The sequence below is a fragment of the Phycodurus eques genome, chromosome 19 (assembly GCF_024500275.1).
Source record: "Phycodurus eques isolate BA_2022a chromosome 19, UOR_Pequ_1.1, whole genome shotgun sequence".
Classification (NCBI taxonomy): Eukaryota; Metazoa; Chordata; class Actinopteri; order Syngnathiformes; family Syngnathidae; genus Phycodurus; species Phycodurus eques.
This window is the reverse complement of record NC_084543.1, coordinates 8,355,162-8,374,986: the sequence shown is the minus strand read 5'-3', so window position 1 is coordinate 8,374,986 and position 19,825 is coordinate 8,355,162. Positions and strand designations below refer to the sequence as shown.

Below are 19,825 nucleotides of genomic sequence, written 5' to 3'. Positions count from 1 at the left end.
CTGACACTTCAAAAATTACGAGAAAAATATTAGTTCTTAAGCACCTGTATTGGACTAATTTACATGCACAGGTGTACCTCTAATTATGAATGTAAATTAAAGAGTCATATCTCTAAATCCCCTGAAAGTTTCACTTTAAAATAAGGTTACCGAGAAACCAACTTTAAAACCCACCAAATTCGCATATGTTGAAATAACAGTTGCACAGTAAATATAAAACTGCCCAAAAGAAATTGAGGCTACGGTCTTCACTTTGTTGGTAACATTTATTAAATAAATCAAGGACAACTTTTATTACAGGAGCTTTTTTAATTTTTTCCACACATACCAACGTTTTACAGTTGAATGAATCTTGGTAAAGTTTGTCATTTAAAGGCACTGAAGGGATCCTAAGGGTCCCATGTGGTCTTCCGGTCTGCTTCGGGAATAACCGTCCAGTTGGGCGACGGCGTCCCTGCGGCGAGCCAATTAAAGTCGTCCACCTGGTCCCAGTTGTTCCGCTCCGGGTCCAAGCCGGCTGCGCGGAAGTCCTCCTTCAGGTTAGGATAGGACCAGGAGTACGGCGCGAAACTGACGCCGCGACAGTCCTCCACGATGGCACGGCTGGTGACGTGCAGGTAGACTCGGGTGTCTTGGGTGTTGTGGGTTCGCAGCTGCTGGCAGGCCATAGCCAGGGTGCTGCTCTCACAGCAGTCCACGAACACAGAGGTGGACACTGGGCCGCACAGGATCTCACAGCGGTCGATGTGCTTCAGGTGCAGTGTGCTCGGTGTGCCGTAGAGTCGCACCTTGCAGTTGGACAGGTGGGACAAGAGCACGTCCTCTTTATTGATCTCCTCAGCCGTCTTAATGAGGACCACGTCGCTCTTGTTAGAGAAACCGCACTGTGCACTAGCAGGATCTCCATCCACTTGTGCGGCGCTGTGTTCTGCGGGTGGAGAGACAACGGAGTCCTCCACCGTGGCGGCTGAGGTCGCCTTCGTGCGACCCCGGAAGCCGAACTTCTTCTTGGGCAACGCCTGCTCTCTTGTCTCGTTGAGGCACGTCTGCAGCTTCTGGAGGGCCACCTGGGCTTTCCGCTGGTCGTAGGTGGTCAGGAAAACCATGCTGTCGTTGAGGAACTTTTGCAACTGTACCGTTTTGCTCGCAGCCTCCTCCAGCCTCTGCGCCATCGCCTTTTCGTCCGCGCCCAAGCAGCTGCATAGCAGCTCCTCGACGGCCGCCCGCTCACCGTTGAAGGTGTTGAAGAAGTAGTCAACGCTCTCCTTGGCAACCGAGTGGTTTTCTTTGGCTTCTTTACGACGCTCCGCGTCCTCCAGCCTCGCTTTGTGAAGCTTTTCTAGCCGCTTCTTCATTTTAAACGCGCCCTTACAGCTCTCCGGCTTGTCCACCTGACCCAACTCATCAGCCGCTTCCATGTTGTGGTTCGGTGATGACGTCAGCGATTCTTCTTCGCGTTTGTTTTAATGGCAGCCAGCGCCCCCTGCTCCAGATGGCGACACTACAACGGTAACAGTGAGCGTTAACCTGGCGTTTTGCTATTAGGTTTTCGTTTTATCTGTCTGTAGCAATTTGTGAAAGTGTTCATGTTTAGTCCAAACGTATAAAGACTTGTTAAAATTACCTTAACCTGTCGTAAGTGCGTTAGAAGAGCAATGCTCGTGTATTGTAAGCTGAGCAACAACCATGACCAACCGTGTTTCTTCATAACTTTAATATCTGATGTCAAACATGACGAGTGCTCTTTGACTAGGACAAAATGGAGGCGTGTAAGGATCTTCAGAAGGAGAAACCCTAACCAAAGTTTATTATTATTATTTTTTTAAATATATGTGGGACCCATTATAGTGAGGATAAGCAGTACAGAAAATGGATGGATGGATAGATGTATTTGATCCGTGGTTTGTTTTCCGTGTCTGGATGCTAACTGAAATTATGTATTGTCACTACAAATGATAAAATAATAATTTTTCCATAGTGCTTGTCCTCAAGTTAATGTATATGAAAGTAAACTTGTTGTCCTGTGTATGAAAGATGAGCACTAGTCAATGTCTGATCTTTTGTAAACACTAACAGTTTTAACATCAACATCGCATGTCCTATTGGATTTGTTTATTTCATACATTAGAATAACCCACACACTTCATCATAAACAGAGTAGGCCAATGAACCACACAAGATCCAATTGTGGTTTTTATTTCAGTGATTATTCCCATGCAGACACTGTAAATAAACACATGGCCATCACAAATACTGTATAGGTCAGTGATTCTCAAAGTGTTGTATTTAACTTTTAGATACAATTCAATACATTTTTATTTAATCTTTTTTTTTTTTTAAACATTTAAGTATGATTTGCAAAACATTGTAATGGAGTCATCATTTAAGTAGTTTTCTTTTCCAATATATAAGTGCATTGATATTGTTCAAATTGTGCATAATGTTGATGTTACACTTTGTGTATTTAAAACAACCACATAACTATGCCTTAAAGTCCATGAGTTTATTCAAGAAAATGTCTGCTAGTTTAATGCAAACACATAATTGGAAATGCTATTGATGGGCTAACAAACAGCATCAGCGTTGCAGTGTTGTAAACGTTGAAGCAACGGATATTTGAGTACAAACAGTGGAGCAACACATATAAGCATATAATATAACAATACTCGCAGGCATAGTCAGGTTCACTGATATTTGGACATAGGCAATTCTCATCTTTTTGGCTCTAAACTCCACCACAATGGATTTGAAATGAAATGAACAAGATGTGCTTTAACTGCATATACACAAACTGTTGTAATTCCCTTAAACCTTAAACATGCATATACAGTAGAAAAACCATTGGAATTTCTACGTCGTTTGCTTTATTTAGATGTAAATATCCTCAAATTAAAGCAAAAGCAGTCATCTCGTTCATTTCATTTCATATCCATGGTGGTGGTGTTTATACCAAACATACGAGAATTATGTCCATGTCCCAATGTTTATGGGCTTGATTTTTATTCTTTATCCTCTGCGAAGAATGACTAATACTATAATGATTTGTCTATATACTACACCGAGGTGGCCGAGGCGCACACACCAGAAAGCGCAGCACAATATAAATTTCAGCAAAAGATGTGGCAAAAACGGTTGAATTTCTTCACATCCTATTTCAATATGTCAGTACTGTATGTTTTAATAAAGTATATTTTAGAATGTTATTTGCCTCATTAAAAAAACACATTTAAAACCTTTTTGTTGTTTTTTTTGGGGCGGGGGGTAGAATGGATTAATGTTATTTCCATTCATTTCAATGAGGAACGATAATTCAAGATACGAGTGTCTTGAGTTATGAGCGTGACCACGGCACGAATTAACTCATATCTCAAGGCACCAGTGTACGTGGAGAGCTATGCTTTTTTTTTTTCCTTTTCATGGTGATACTAGTGTAATTCAAACGACAATCAAGGTTTTGGCCGGCAGGGGGTTTGTGTGCACATTGGCGAATGGACAGGAAAAAAAGAATGATGAAATATTATGTGTCAAACTTTTTGTCCTGTGTATAAAAGACGAGCACTAGTCCCAGGTAACTTTAGCCACACCTTTATAAGAGTCGCTTGTCATGTGTGACGTCACGCATCACAGGCCCGCCTTCTACTGTTGGGGAAAGTTCACTAATTGCGAGACGGCGTCATTTTCAATATGCATTAATGAATGTATTTTTTTAATTTTTATTTGACCAAATCCCCCATCATGTCAACTTTTATTATGGCACAAGCAGGGGCGTCGTGCGGGTTGGGGGGAGGGGGGCCTGCTGGTGCTGCTGTGCCCTCCTTGAACTTGCTCTTCCAGCGGCGCGCGCGCTAGCCCCCACAGCCCGTGCAGCCATGGCGAGGAAACCCCGTTGACAAGGCACTGCTTTTTCATGACGGTGAGTTCCCCCCTTTGAGTGTATTATCATTTTGGGATAAAAATTGCAAGGGAAAAAACACACACGGCCTCCTTCCCTGTTCCTCCTTCGGGGAGGGTTAGGGAGACTACTTTGAAAATGGAGCCGAGGCAGCACAGTGTGGGGAGACAGTAGTGAGGCGAAATAACACGAGTGGTGGGAGAGAGGGAGAAGAAGAAGGAGGAGGAGGAGAAGGAGGGGGCGAGCGAATTAAAAGTTGGCCAAATGGAGATATTGGGTTTCAAGTGGACTGGAGAAGGGAGTAAGAAAAAAAAGGGGTTGCCTCCGCAAGTCTTTATGTTATGCAAATCGGGATAAATATTTATAGATGAGTTTTTCCGTCGAATAGCGCTTTCAAATGGGGAGGGCGTCGACGACACCAGTGCGGGCTAGCTAACCGAAAAGCCGCTCGTTTTGCCGTCAAACGGTCTCCGGAGCGAACGAAACCGAGGAGGACGAGGACCGCGTTCAAGAGCGACTACACCCGCCGGCACAGCCTTGGCTTCGGGGGAAATGTGACGTTTTGGCCGCTCGGGACGAGTGCGAAAGCCTTGCCCAAAACGCATCAAGGCAACCACGTCGACCGGCCCCCGGACTGCGAATGTGTCGATTCGGGGCTATTTTTGGAAATAAAAGCTTACAGGCCGCAAATTGAGCCGATTTTCTAGGCTTCTTTTTGAAACGGTTTTTGCAACGCGGACGTGTGACATGGCGTACCAACGAGGGCAGATTTGCTTTGAAAAGCAATTCGAGCTTTGTCCGGCACTTGATTGGCACCGAAGCTAGATTTTTGTCGGTGGTACCTAACGGCGATTATTTAAATTTTCTTTTTCCTTATGGTTTGGCTTAAATGCATTTTTAGGCCATTCTACACGTTCGTTCTTTTATACGACGCCATTTCACAGTTCTTTAGCTACGACGCCATTCCAAACTAGTTCCTTTTCGTCTTCACGTTTGCCTTTTTAACCAATTCAAATATAAATGAGCGTCTTTTGAAATATTGTGGCCTTGTTGTGTTATATGTATATATTTTGTATTTGTTGTGGTGTTTTAAACAACATAATGGCTGCCCAACGATATATATATATTTACCACAAGTAAAAGCTCCATTCCCCAACAATGACGATTCTCTGTGATATTTTCACTTCTCACGCTGTTTTTTATTTGTTTTTCTCGGAAAACCGCTCAAAGAAGAGCATTTTGAGCTCAATGGTTGTTGGTCTGAGTAGTTCAAAGATGGAGGGTGAACGTGGCTGGCGCAGCGCTAAAAAAAAACAAAAAAAACGACTGTCTGGCTTTGATAGCAGCCATTTTGTTGTTCTAGCTTGTCCAGTGTAGAAAATGCCACTTAAGCTTCTCATTACTCGCAGTATGGACAATAAGCATTCCCTTCTAATGCTGAAAAACTGTCCACGTTGCTCCTAAACACATACAAAAGAAACTCAAAACACTTTTTATACTTGGTTGCTTTCCCCCTTGATTATTTGCTATACAACACACTACACTTGATGGCTGACATAAAGCCAAATATCCATTATGTCTGCCCTTCAAGGTTATTTTGAGCATGGTGCAGTTGCTTCTACATAAGTGCCAATTCGCACCCTGTGAGGTGACTGGTGTGGGGCAGGAAAGTGATTCGTGGGACTACTGTCACGGCAGCCGTGTTGCCTGAATGAAGGCCATACTGCACTCCGTTGGTGAATCATTTGCATCGGCGTTCTAGCTCTCCCGTACTGTGTGCCTCCTAACTTATTACCACAGTCATGTCGTCACCTCCCTCCCCGCAGCCTATCTCGTTACTGGAAACGTTAGGGTGTTACATGACTGGATCCATGCGGCCCGATACTAATCTGTGAGTGACGCAAAGTAATGAATACACACACATTGGGCACAACATTTGGTAACCCTGCTCCCCATTCAATTCGGCTTTACTCAAATAGTGCCAGATATGTATATACAGTGGGTATGGAAAGTTTTCAGACACCCTTCAAATTTTCACTCTTTGTTGTATTGCAGCCATTTGTTAAAATCATTTAAGTAATTTTTTCCCCTCATTAATGTGCGCACAGCACCCCGTACTGACAGAAAAAAAACATAATTGTTGAAATTTTTGCTTATTTATTAAAAAGGAAAAACTGAAATATCACACACCCATAAGTATTCAGACCCTTTGCTGTGACACTCATATATTTAACTCAGGTGCTGTCCGTTTCTTCTGATCACCCTTAAGATGGTTCTACACCTTCATTGGAGTCCAGCTGTGTTTGATTATACTGATTGGACTTGATTAGGAAAGGCACACCCCTGTCTATATAAGACCTTACAGCTCACAGTGCATGTCAGAGCAAATGAGAATCATGAGGTCAAAGGAACTGCCTGAAGAGCTCAGAGACAGAATTGTGGCAAGGCACAGATCTGGTCATGGTTAAAAAAAACATTCTGCTACATTTAAGGTTCCTAAGAGCACAGTGGCCTCCATAATCCTGAAATGGAAGACGTTTGGGACGATCAGAACCTGTCCTAGAGCTGGCCGTCCGGCCAAACTGAGAAATTGGGGGAGCAGAGCCTTGGTGAGAGAGGTAAAGAAGAACCCTAAGAGCAATGTGACTGAGCTCCAGAGGTGCCGTCGGGAGATGGGAGAAAGTCAACCATCACTGCAGCCCTCCATCAGTCGGGGCTTTATGGCAGAGTCGCTCGATGGAAGCCTCTCCTCAGTGCAAGACACATGAAAGCCCGCATGGAGTTTGCGACAAAAACCCACCTGAAGATCGTGAGAAATAAGATTCTCTGGTCTGATGAGACCAAGATAGAAATTGTTGGCCGTAATTTCAACAATAGTTTTTTTTTCTATCAATATCGGGTGTTGTGTGTACATTGATGTGTAAAAAAATATGAACTTAAATGATTTTAGCAAATGGCTACAAGATTAAAGAAAAAGAAAAGGTGAAAAATTGAAGGGGGTCTGAATACTTTCCGTACCCACTGTAAGTTTGCCAAACCACTTTACATAAGAAGTACTTTACATGTCATCATAAGCATCTTATATCTCTACAGAAGCGGCAAAAGTACTCACACTTTGTGCTAAAGTTGATATATACAGATACTGTGTAAAAAGACTGGTGAAAGTGTTGATTAGACTCCTTAAGTAAAAACAAAAAAGTGCAGACTTTATCTACAAATGTAAACATGCGTTTTTAGTATACATTTTATACAATTTCTATTTAGATAAAGTGGCAAAATTTTTGTAATTTCTAGCTAGCTAGTGTTGGCTCAGGCTTGTTGTCAGCAATGTTATGGGAACATGTTTTAATGTTGTGAACTGACTAACAATAATCCTAAATTAGCTAATGATAACTGAAAGAAATACAGGTTACTTGTATTTTTTCAGATTTGACATATTTTTTTAGATTTTTTTTTTAATGCCAGAAGCTTGAGGTTTTTAGGCTGGTACAAGACACAGAACATTCTCAACAATTCATCCTTGGAGCTGACAACAGTTGTCTTAATTAAGGCCCTGGATGGGGAATAACTGTTGCATCATCATCGTTAATGCTCTCTGGTTCATGTTGCTCCATGTCGCCTTACAAACCCCCAAAATTAAAATCTATCAAGATAATCTCATTACCTTTTAGGATTTACGTCTTTTTTCCATTGTGTCGCCATCTGTGGAGGTTGAAATAAGTAACAAGTCTCTTTTGACAAGGGAGTAGAAAGTACATCTGTGTGCAAATGTAGGGAGTAAAATAAAAAGTCATCAGAAAAATAAAAAAGTACAGATACCTGATCAATCCACTTAAGTACAGAATGAAGTACTGTACCTCTAAAACATGCAACCGAAATACTAGCAAACTACAGCTGCTATGACAAACTATCAATAAAACTGAGCATTATTATATGTGAAGAGGCAGTATTAATGCAGACCTTGTACATAATGAAGTGTCCAGTGAGTGTATGGCAGTGAAGTAATCTTTTAAAGTGACTTTTAAACACATTTCACCTGGTTTATTCTTTATCTTGAGGTGTCATGGACGATGAGGACGATCGCCATCTTCTGGATATCTTAGGGTAAATAAGCAACAACCAAAAACAACCAACATTTGCATTTGATAATAGCGTTACATGAGCATGGGACCTTTTCCATTTTTGTTCAATTACTGTTTATGGTCCTTGACCTTGACACAGTTACTTTGTTTTCAGTGATGTGGATGCATTGAATGACTATCTCCACGGCAACAACAGCAAGTCTGTGAGTGGCTTTAAAAAAAAAAAAAAGATATACTGCCATAAACATTTGGCATGTTTAAATGGAGCTTTCCATTTTTTTGAGGTCAGCGTTACAGTGTTCTCTCTCATGCAGATTGAAGAGGACGATGTAGCCAATGCTGCGTACGGCTCAGATGCGTCTTTCTTCGCTGGTGATACTGTGAGTATGCGGGTTTGAACCTCTGGTTCAAAATAAATTGTGGTTTGCTCTATGTGGAGAGGAATGTAGACATGTCATACAATTTTATTGCCATCGTCCTTGCCAGTTATTAGTAACAGCTGGCACTTTTGACAATAGAAATGATCAATTAAATTGCTCGTCTTGATGTTTATTCAATATAACTGAGACCTTGTACAATAGAAATAAACATGACTAGAGATTATCCACTAAAATGAAAAAGAAATATCCATTGTGCAATTTGGAGTGCATCGGGAAGTTTTCACAGTGCTTCAATTTATCCACATTTTGTCAGGTTACAAGCTTCATTTCCAAAATGGAGTAAATTGATTTTCCCCAGAATTCTACCCTCTCACACCTCTCAGTATTTACAGTACCTTCATAACCTCCACTGTGCAAAATAGAAATGAACAGAACAACTAAAAATAAGTAACACACAACAAAATTCCACAGCACTTTCCATCATTCGTCAATTCTCTAAATGCTTTGTTTAGGCAAATGCTGGAATCAAAGATGGCTCCTCCACAATGGCAGAGTTTGGCGGGGATCCAGCAGGAGATGGCCTCCAGCTCTCCAGCAGCCACTCCTTTATCGAGGACCAGCTGGGAGCCAATAGCCCCCCCGGAGGCGGCGTGGACCTCGGCGAAGACCAACCCTTCGACATCCTCCAGAAATCCCTCCTGGAGGCCGACATCACGGAGCAGACACTGGCACAGGAGGCTTTGCTGGACGCCCAGCCCGCACCCACCCTCGTGCAGCCCCCCGTACCCTTCCCTTCCCAGCTGGTCTCTGGGGGCTACGGAGGGGGTGTGGTTACCACGGCGGCGTTACCGACCGGACAGTTCCTGCAGGGTGTGTCGCCGCTGCCTAATGGCTCCACGCAGCACATTCAAGTGCTGGGCTCGTTCGGGGCGGGAAGCGGAGTCATGACCCTGAGTGGTCTGGAAAGAACACCTCAGATTGTGCTGAGGCCGGCGGGCCCCGTCAGCGCTGCGGGGTCTCCGGCTCCGGGCGGGCAGGTGTTCGCCCCCACCCAGGGGCATCTTGGCCAAGTGGGCTTCAAGAACATCCCCCTCCAGAATGTCATCATCCAGAGAGGTCCGGGAGGGACACAGGCTCTTGTCAGGCCGATCCAGCCTAAACCGCATCAAGCTGGAGCTCAGACTGTCTTCAGCCTCCAGCCCACGGCCTCCAACTTGTCTAGTGTGGGTAACAGTGCTACAGCGCAGTACACTGCCAATGGCTCGCTGGTGGTGGATCAGCAGCAGGCGCAAACCAGCATACAAGCGGGACAGTTCTTGCTGCCCACTTCTTTGGCCATCCACAACGGCCCCCCCACGGACTCCGCTGCTCAGATCACCGCCCACAACGCGGTGCAGATTGTCGCCGGGCAAAAATTTACAGCTCAAGCAGACGGGCAGCTCATTTTGAATCAGGGCGCGGTGAGCGGCGGTACGACGCAAACTTGGAAGGGCGCAGCGCCCACGGGGTGCACCCCCGGCCAGCTAGGGCTGGTCAGCCAGGGGCAGCTCCCGGGTAGCCCCGTGCAGCGCCTCCTAGTGACGCAAACGCCCAACTGTACGTCGTTGTCCCCTTTACCCAGCACGGTGACGCCAGCGCAAGAACACAGACAGGTGAGGGTAACATGGGAATGTTGCTTCTTCTGGCTGTGTTAGGAATCACTCACTATCCGCTATATAACGCACTATGTAGTGAGTTTGCCATTTTATAGTGTTGTCCGAATATGTAGTGACTATAAATTATCCCCTATGTAGCGCCCTCAATGTATTCCACAATGCGTTATGAAAAGTAGGGCGCAATTGATGCAATATATCCCATGATGCATTGCGCTGATGAAGAAGAAAAAAATAGTTTGTTTCTGGGGTATTTTTTTTATTTTCATTTGACCGATGAGTGCACAGGCTGACTGGTTAGCACATCTGCTAACTGTTCTGAGGACCTGGGTCAAATGCGCCCTCACCTGTGTGGAATTTGCATGTTCTCCCCGTGCCTGCGTGGGTTTTCTCCCACATCCCAAAAACATGCATGGTAGGTGTGAATTTGAGTGTGAATGGTTGGTTGTTTATGTGGCCTGCGATTGACTGGCGACCAGTTCAGTTGGCTCGCAACCCTAGTGAGGATAAGCGGTACGGAAAATGGATGGATCATGTGTGAACTACAGTATATAATCCACTATCCAGAAACCCTATATCGTGACTAGGGAATGAGTAAAGAATTCCAAACACAGAGTCTCTTCTTTCCAATGATGGGTCACTTTCTGATTTCCCAGAATGCTTCAGGATCTGCCATTAAACAAGTGCAGCTCAACGCACAGAAGAGGCCCGCCCCCGCACCGCTGACTAAGGGAGGAATGTGAGTTCTGCCGTCGCTCCTTGACACCTCACATAGAAGAGATAAACAGAACTAGAAATAATCCAGTCAAAAAGTCCAAGACACGCTTGGTCACATGCACACGCTCAATGTACGCATCATGATTAGTGTAATCGTTCCTCGCCGGTTATTCATTATACCGACCACACATAAACACGACTAGAAAGAACAAACACAAATGTAAAAAAAAAAAAATCAACGGTATGCTCAGGTACATTATAAAGTCAATGCGATTACTCCACCATCCACCAATCAATGATATCTGCCGCCTAGCAGAGTAGAATAGAATCAAAATAAACAGCACGACTGTAATTAATCAAGTAAAAAATGCCAAGGTTTTCTAATTCTTTTTTTTTTTTTAGGGTTTTACAGCAGCTAAGGGAACATCATGAACGGGTAGACACGCCCGACCGGAGACAGTTCATGTCGTTCAGTGATGTGCTGCAAAGGCTCCTGCCCTTTCACGTCTTCCAAGGCACGCCGCCCAGCCAGGAGGAGTTCTCACAGGGTACCTTGATTTTCTTTTTCTGCCATTTTAGGCTAATCACATCTTTAATGTTCTTCTTTGTAATTGCCAGTGGATGAGGAGTTTGAGTCAGTTGCAGCGCACGTGTTGATGAGGACCCAGGCCATGATCAATAAATACAGACGACTGCTTTTGGCTGAATCTGAGGTATTCGGCGCTTGCCATTTTTATGTTGTAAGGCATATTTGTATGGAAACCTTTTTAGCTATCCATGTAACTCGAGATGTTCTCATTCAGTACAGACAAATGTCTCCACCCGGTTATTATATATATATCTTTTAACATTTGTATCCAAACAACATGGTTTATTTATATATATATATATATATATATATATATATATATATATATATATAAAATAAACATTAAAGCTTACCTGCCTTTGGTGGTGTCATTTTTTTTTACTGAAAAGGTATAATTAATTTGAATTTGTACTTAAATATTATTTTGTTTATTTGTATTATTTAAGGCGGCACGGTGGACGACTGGTTAGAGCGTCTGCCTCACAGCTCTGAGGAGCAGGGTTCAATCCCCGGCCCTGCCTGTGTGGAGTTTGCATGTTCTCACCCGTGCCTGTGTGGGTTTTCTCCGGGCACTCCGGTTTCCTCCCACATCCCAAAAACATGCATGGTAGGTTAATTGACAACTCTAAATTGCCCGTAGGTGTTAATGTGAGTGCGAATGGTTGTTTGTTTGTATGTGCCCTGCGATTGGCTGGCAACCAGTTCAGGGTGTACCCCGCCTCCTGCCCAACGATAGCTGGGATAGGCTCCAGCACGCCTGCGACCCTAGTGAGGAGAAGCGGCTCAGAAAATGGATGGATGGATGTATTATTTAATTTTAAAATATATACAAATTGTTTCTTTACATTTTGTGTTTTTTTGGAAATACCTTCTTTTATAAAAAAAAAAAAAAAGTCCTGATTAATAACCAAAAAATAAACATTTATTTTTTTGTTGTGGAGATTCGTTTTAATGGCATGGAGAGCCCATCTTATTAATGTATAAATAATATATAAATAAATAAATATAAATGTGTCCTCTCTATTGAGCATATTGTCCCTGGCATAATTTAAAAAAACGTTTTTTTTTTACATTTCTGTTTTTAAGGAAAAAAATTAGCTACCTGCTCTTGTTGGAGATGAACATTTTGTATTACTTAATACTTAAATTTGTCTTCCTAGCATGTCATTTTCTGAATGAAAAACATCACAAATTTTGTATAACCACATTATCTCAGCTGTTTATTTTTACACATGGATGCATTTTATTTTTATTATAACATTTCTGTTGTTTTTATCAGCTTGTGACTTGTCAATATCAATGTATTTTATGGAAGCTGTTTCATCTGTGATGTAAAAATTTATAACATTTTTACATCACAGATGAAACAGCTTGGATTTGTGATTTAACGTCGACTCTTTTGCGACTGTTGAAACCTTCTTATTGTTATCACATTTGGCTGCCATAAAAAAAATGTGCCACTTCCCTGCGGGCAGCATTCCAGTCCTTCGTCAGAGATGGTGATGATCGATAGGACCTTCAACCAAGAGGAGCGCAGCTGCCTGACGCAAGACAAGCGCATGCTCCTCGTGGATCCAGGTAGCAATTGTCCACTTCCATGTGTTGTGAATCCATTTTAGGTCTCACTGTCTGCTCTGTTCTCCCAGACACTTTCTTGGATGACTTCTGCTGCGGGCTGAAATCCAAACGTTTCCAAGATCCCATCCCCTCTCCACCACCACCGCCGCCGCCCACCACCACAGACACGGAGAAGCCGGCATACAGGACAAAATCCCAGCCTGGCTTTGGCGACCCAGGAGGACGAGGCGGTGGCGACAGACTCCAAGCTTCACCTGTGGAGAACAAGAGTGTCCTGGAACTGAAGCGATCCCAGCAGCAGCGCTCAGGGCAGGAAGGTAACCACTCATCTTTTGCAACAACAGAAGGGGGGCACACGCACCATCAGACAGCGTCGCCCCCGCAGCTGGACCCGGACTCGGCTCTGGAGGCGGCCGTTAACAGCATCCTAGAATGTTAACAAACCGCATGGAATTCTGTTGTCGTTCATTAGTGAAGTTTGTTCTGCTCTTTATGTAGCACTATCTTTGTTTTATTTGAGCAGATACAGGGGGTCCTCGGTTTACGACGGGAGTTTCAGTCTTGGGTAACCTGAATTTGAACACAAGTTGAAACGCAGAGTTTTCTCACTAAACTACACTACATATTAGTAAAGACATAGTTACAGTAAATATTTAAAAGAAAAACACTTCTTGGTCATAAATAATAAACGTTACAATTAAAAACACTTAAGTACGGATCTAAATGAGTGCCTTAATGTGCCGCTCGACGCCGTATTCTTGTGCCGCTGTGCAAACTTGTTCATTACATGCTATTCAAAACCTCAAAATGTCATAATTACAGTCAATAATTGTGCGAAAAACACCTCGGCTAGAAATATAAAACGAGAAAAACGAGCGTGCCTTATTGTGCCATGTGTCGCCATATTGTTACGCTGCTGTGCAAACTACGACATTTTGTGATGCATGTAACCTCAAAATGTCATAATTACAGTAGATATTTGTTTGAAAAGCACTTTTAGGTCATGAATACAAAACATTCAATGAAATACAGTAAGTACGGTGGTTACTGAGCTTGTCTTGTGCTGCGTGGCAACCTAGTCTAACACTGCTGCGCAAACTAGTTAATTATACGCCATTCGGAAACTCAAAATTTCATAATTATGTCAATATTTGCTTGGAAAAAAAACCTAGGCCATTAATGTAAAACAATCCAATGACAAATCCTAAGTACGGCGCTAACTGAGCATGCCTTATTGTGCCACGTAATGCTGTATTACGCTGCTACACAAACTAGTTCATTTTGCGCTGTACATAACCTCAAAATGTCGTAATTACAGTAAATATTTGTATGAAAGACACTTCTAGACCATAAATCTAAAACAAAACAATGGAAAACAGTAAGTACAGCACTAATTGAGGAGGCCTTCTTGTGCTGCGTTACCACGTATTCTTACGCCGGTCGCAACCTGGAAATGTCGTATGTCGCGTAAACTGAGGACCCCTGTACTCTGGAGACAGGCACTTCTAATCACCTACGACGCTGTGGGAATGTGTGCAATTGAAAGGATCCATAGTGTTTATTTCATGGCCAGTTTGCTCACTATGGCAACTCCGTGCCTCCGGCTTTTATTTCAAAGGGTTTACATGAAGAATCCTACATTTCCTTGACGAATTGCACTAAAAGCCGTTTTCATCGGACTGCACACAAGTGGCACGTAAGCCAACATGCCATAGCCGCTCATTTTTGTTTGGCATTTTCTTCGGCTGTTTTCCCTTTCTTTTGTACCTTAAAGGTACGCGAGCCCCTACACGCCAAACACGCAAACTTGCCTATCATTTCAATGTGTTTGCGCTAGGGAGAGATTAATCCTCAGATTGAGGAAGTTACTTTGTTCATTTTTCTTAAATCACTGTTTTTATTTACTTTGGTTTTAAGATGGAAGGTTCAATGATTGTACGCTTTGTCTTGTCTGCTCCCCCCCACCCCTCAGCAGCACAACCAAAAAAAAAAAAAGCATCTTTTGTTGACATCACATAGCACTAAAACTACATTTTATGTGACTGAATAAATTAAATCCAATACATTTCTGCCCAAGTTTAAACCTGCTAATAAACTTCAACAGAAGACTGAAGGCATTTTAAAAATGTTTATTTTACAACCATTAGTGCATTCGCACATCTGCCTCACAGCTCTTAGGTTTGGGATTCGAATCTCAGAGTTTGCATGTTCTCCACATATTCTGGGTTCCTCCCACATTCCCAAATCATGCATTTTAGGTTCATGGAAGACTCAAAATTGCCATTAGGTGTGAGTGGTTGTTTATCTCTATGTGCCCTGCGATTGGCTGGTGACAAGTCCAGGGTTTACTCTGCCTCTTGCGTCAAAGTCAGGCTCAAGCTCACTTGTGACCCTAATGAGGTCAAGCACTATAGAAAATAGATGGACAGATAGTTCGTCTAGCCACAGCTGTGCATTTGACAAAAAAATGTCTGGTTTTAAAGCAAGAAGTTTTTCTTAAGCCACGCCTTGCCATTTTGTTGTCATCAGTATGCGGGCCCCATGCTACTTGTTCCGCTTTCTACCCATATTGTCAAACTTAATCTGTATAGTTTGTCATTTTCTATAAACAAACAAAACCAAAAAATATTTATAATTTTTGTATGGAAGAAGGAAAAAAAAGAATGTAAAACAAAAAGAAAATGGCAATTATTTTGGATTATGTTGGTGTCACTTGTTCATTGTTGTGTTGCCCACAGCAGCAACAATAAATTCATTTTGAATACAAATAAAGCACCCGAGTCTCCATTGCTATTCTGTTTAAGCATGCATAATGACAAGCTGCGGCGGGGGATCAACCTCAAGAGACGGGTCTGGATATATGCACCAGTGCTACATCTGGGTTCGAAGATTTTATCTATCTAAAAAACGTGCCTTTTCCCTTTTAATCCTCTTACAAAGCCAGCTCACGTGATGCATGACAAACAGCCCCACGTTTGAGCACACAACTCAACAGTAACGCCGAGTGGAGCCCTGAGGAACTGCCCAGATGGCTGAGACTAATAAAATGACAAACAACCTTTTCCGACTGTTCAAATTGGCAATGATTTGTAAATAACTGGTGAGAGGGGCGATCAAATTAATTACATGAAACCGACATTGGGTGACCAAGCCACATTTTTTATTTTTTTAATCAATTATTTCTAGTTGGTGTTTGTATTTGTGCATGGGAATTTTTCATCTACCTCTGATCTTAATGGTACTTCCTCCAGCGATCATGCTCTAAAAAACAAACAAAAAATTTAAGCACTTTCCTCCTAAATCTTGACACGTTAAAGCCACGTGTGTTTATACGTTTACATTACTTACTAAGACGAGGGTAAGACCAGACGTAGCTAAGCACACAGTATCCGGCCAGCAGCATGCCAAGGCCGCCCACACCGCCTTTCCTCACGTCGATATACTTCCTGTAGTACCACTGCCAGCCTGTACGGGAGGCACAGTGCACGGTTTTAACAGACCAATGAGCAGGGGTACCTAATGATGTGGCTATATAGAATATGTTGTCATCTTTTGTATTCACCTCTATGCATCATTTCCACTGCGTCTCCTGGGCGACGCGGCGTCCTGCAGGCCAGCCACTCGGGAAGCTCCCGTAATGTCACCTGACCCAGGGTCCGCCCTGCACAGTAAAATAAGAAACGCCGACAATGAGGATGTGGTACGCTTTTGACCCAAATGTTACGAGACCATGGGAAGTTGGAACATTTCTGGACAGTCCCTTTCAAGAGGCTCCATACACCGGATCCTGAGCCAAATTGAAGCAGTTTTATAAATAAAATAAAAAAACTGAATTACCAAAATAAAATGTATTTCCATATACTGTATGATCAAATAATATATAGCACTTATATTTCACTTTGATTTTTATAAAATCTATAAGAATGGGACATTTGTATTTAATCTATTAAACAATGTCCAGGACTATAGAATAATAAAATGCATATTTTACTATTATATTTTGCCTAAAGTGATTAATTTTAATTTAAAAAATAATCAAATAGTGTATAGAACCCATAATAATGAAAAACACTTTAAATTATATTTTGCATTTATAAATATAAAAATCAAATAATACAATAAGGAAGCAAAATAATGTTTAGAACAATTATTTGTATGGTAAAGAAATTTTAAATAATTACTGTGCAAATAACTAGGTAAACAAAACATTTAATTGCATTTCACTATAGCAATGAATGGGCAATTCAATAAAATAATTAGTGTCCTTTGTCTTGTCTCCTGCATTTCAAAGTAAATATATAAATGAAAATCAAATTGCATTTGAGGATGGTCCTCTAACAGGGTCCACACTGACCCTAGGTCAGATTTAAGCACTTCAAAGATTAATTTGTTTTCAATTTAAAAATTCAATATTAATTTAAGTTATATTTTACATTTATAACATTTTCTGGGCAATTTAATATATTGATTTAACTTTGGACCGTACTGCCGAATATTAACCTGAGGAGTCGTCTTTCCGCATCTCCATTGATGTGAATGCGTCTGCGCCCCTGGACTGGGGGTCGAAAAAACGTCCCGGCGACACAGAGGGGAGCTCTGTCCGGTGCAGACCCTCTTTGGATGTTTGGAGGTCGGACACAGGCAGAGGCTTATGGGAGGTCGCTTTATACCCACAGGAATCATCTTTAAGCAGAAATGGTGACTCTTTTGGTTGTAAAATGACGCTCGTACTAGCTGGACTTAAATCTGGACTAGGTTTAGTGTTTTTTTGTGTGGTTTTAATCTGGATGGCAGGCCTGCTGGTCTTGGCCCAGCCTAATGTGCTTCCAACGTGCTGGAGCGTAATCCTGGGTATCTCCTTCCCTATGGCCACTATTTCTTTTTCTGTGGATTTGATTTGTTTCTTTTTATAGGCATTTTGGGGTTTTGGGGACTCCGTGGGTAACACGGCTTTGGATTTGGACTGTGTGCTTGTGGCCAGACTTTCTGGTACTGTATTCAATCCTGTTGGAATCTGGCTGGACTTGGCTGCCTCTATTGAGGCGCGGATGTCCTTCTTTTTGGGTTTAGACGTAGACAGAGGTGAAGTATTTCCACTCTTCCCAGGCACCTCTGGAGACATCTTATTGAGCGGCAGCGTCTTCCTCTCCTTCGTTTTAGACGAGTTTGCTTCTAGCTGACCGGATGGCGTAGACGCAGCAGGCCCACGTTGACTCAAAGGGGGCTTGGCTGCCTTGCAATGGGGCAGGTGGCTCTTTAACCTCTTGTAGGAATTCCCACAGAATGGACACACCTCTGTAGTTGGAACAGGAAAAGAATATGATTGGAATGGAATTTTTAGACACCGTATGTTGAGAGTTACACGTGCTGCTGTCATATGTTGAAATTAGTAGCAATTACCCTCAGGGGGCACCTTTCAAAATTACAATACTTCCCTACTACTGTACGGTGCATCCAGAAAGTATTCACAGTGCTTTCAATTTTTGTAGAATTTTGAGGGGAAAAAATATATTTTTTAATAAGACTAAAATAAAATGTGCTTTAGCTACTTGCTGTATGTTTTGTTTTTGTCACAAGCAAAAAAAAAAAAAAAAGCACGATAAAAGCATAATTTCAGCGGTGCCTCTAAGTAAAATATTAAGAGTGATCCAATCCATTATCAAGTCAGCCTTTTTCCACCTTAAAAACATTGCCTACTCTAGGCTACTGCAACAGAGTCCTGTTCAAATTCAATTTTGGGCTACTCTACTGCCAGTATGTCCAGAACTCCACTGCCAAGTGTTCTCGCCCCCAATGGCAGCACATCACCTCCACCCTCGTGCACCTTTCACTGGCTCCTAATCAAGTTCCAGATAGTCGCTGAACTTCTCCTAATGACTTCTAAACCATACATCACCGACCTCTGTCATCTCAACATCCCTGCCCGGAAGCTGCCGCACAACTTTGGAATTGTCCGAAGCACATATTTAGTAACATGGACACAGACAGACAGACAGACACACACACACACACACACAAAGCCCCAAAAATTGGTAAACGTCCTTGGTTTACATAAATAAAATGTATTATTACAATGAATATTACCTAAACTACTACTACAAATAATGATTTATTATTGGTAGTAGCTACTAAAGTAAGTATTACTATCATTAGTAGGTAGTTTGTCACGTCGTGACAGTCGTATTCGAAACTTACCGGGGGCCATTTCGCACGTGCCAAAGGGAAAAAAGAAAATAATTTATAAAAGTTAACTTATAACATTTTATAATCGGGAATTAAACGTATCTTAGTTTAGAAGTTACTAATTGCTCTCAACACCGACTGGCTTTAACGGTCATGTTGTGACAGGCGAGTGTAGCAAGGACCCCTGGTTACACTTTGGTGGCCAGTCCGAAGCCGGAATGAAATGGGTAAAATTAGTACAAAATGTGGTTTGGCTTATAATGCGCGCATGAAAGGGACTGGAGATGATCGTATTAAATGTAATTCAATTAATTTAATTTAGAGGCGTATTGTTACAACAAGCTGCGATGCCGATGTACTTACTCACGCTCATTTCCGGTTTGTGGTTAAAATAAATAAATAAATAATAATCCCAACGAAACAGAAAGCGAAATATTCCAAAGCAAAAAAGAGGTACTGACTAGTGTTTAAACTAAATGTGAAATAGGGCGAGAAAAATTTGCAATCACATAATGGTAACGTTTCTTTAGAAAAGTGTGTTTTATTGATAAAGTTTGAGTGGCATGACAGTTGACACAGGGAAATAATTTCCCCAAAAAGATGACAGAAAACATCTTTGGGGGAAAAGCAGTGATTTAGAACGACAAAAACAAAACAAAAAAAAAACGTTTCTACAACCATTTACATACAACGAGATAAACCTAGGTATTATTTACAATGGAAAAAGATTTAGGTATATACAACCAAAAGCT

General features: G+C 42.1%; 3 protein-coding genes across 9 annotated transcripts; 1 reads left to right on the top strand and 2 right to left on the bottom strand.

Annotated features, from left to right (window-relative positions):
* Positions 1-252: 252 nt before the first annotated feature.
* On the bottom strand, positions 253-1,444 carry tbcc (tubulin folding cofactor C). The gene has a single exon (XM_061706347.1). The coding sequence runs from the start codon at positions 1,416-1,418 to the stop codon at positions 390-392; it is 1,029 nt and encodes a 342-aa protein (XP_061562331.1). The 5' UTR covers positions 1,419-1,444; the 3' UTR covers positions 253-389.
* Positions 1,445-3,638: 2,194 nt separating this feature from the next.
* bicral (BICRA like chromatin remodeling complex associated protein) lies at positions 3,639-14,040 on the top strand. 3 transcript variants are annotated; one of them, XM_061705802.1, is made up of 10 exons: positions 3,639-3,913; positions 7,951-7,996; positions 8,129-8,177; positions 8,289-8,354; positions 8,867-10,006; positions 10,663-10,745; positions 11,126-11,271; positions 11,342-11,436; positions 12,788-12,890; positions 12,959-14,040. In XM_061705802.1, exons 2-10 carry the CDS (start codon positions 7,956-7,958, stop codon positions 13,327-13,329), a joined length of 2,094 nt encoding a protein of 697 aa, XP_061561786.1. In that variant the 5' UTR covers positions 3,639-3,913; positions 7,951-7,955; the 3' UTR covers positions 13,330-14,040. The 3 variants fall into 3 exon arrangements, with proteins under 3 accessions (XP_061561786.1, XP_061561785.1, XP_061561784.1); XM_061705801.1 differs by lacking the exon at positions 3,639-3,913 and adding an exon at positions 3,924-5,628 and having other exon boundaries at positions 5,719-7,996; XM_061705800.1 differs by lacking the exon at positions 3,639-3,913 and adding an exon at positions 3,924-5,783.
* si:dkey-21c1.4 (uncharacterized protein C17orf80 homolog) lies at positions 12,521-19,390 on the bottom strand. Of its 5 annotated transcripts, XR_009770394.1 has the most exons (7): positions 19,086-19,390; positions 17,391-18,185; positions 16,453-16,551; positions 16,239-16,355; positions 16,115-16,151; positions 13,252-13,317; positions 12,521-13,144 (listed from the first exon to the last, which is right to left on the bottom strand). XR_009770394.1 is itself a non-coding variant. In XM_061705808.1 (6 exons), exons 1-5 carry the CDS (start codon positions 19,093-19,095, stop codon positions 16,123-16,125), a joined length of 1,050 nt encoding a protein of 349 aa, XP_061561792.1. In that variant the 5' UTR covers positions 19,096-19,390; the 3' UTR covers positions 12,521-13,317; positions 16,115-16,122. The 5 variants fall into 5 exon arrangements, 4 of the variants coding, with proteins under 4 accessions (XP_061561792.1, XP_061561794.1, XP_061561795.1 ...); XM_061705808.1 differs by having other exon boundaries at positions 12,521-13,317; XM_061705810.1 differs by lacking the exon at positions 13,252-13,317.
* Between the last annotated feature and the right edge of the window lie 435 nt (positions 19,391-19,825).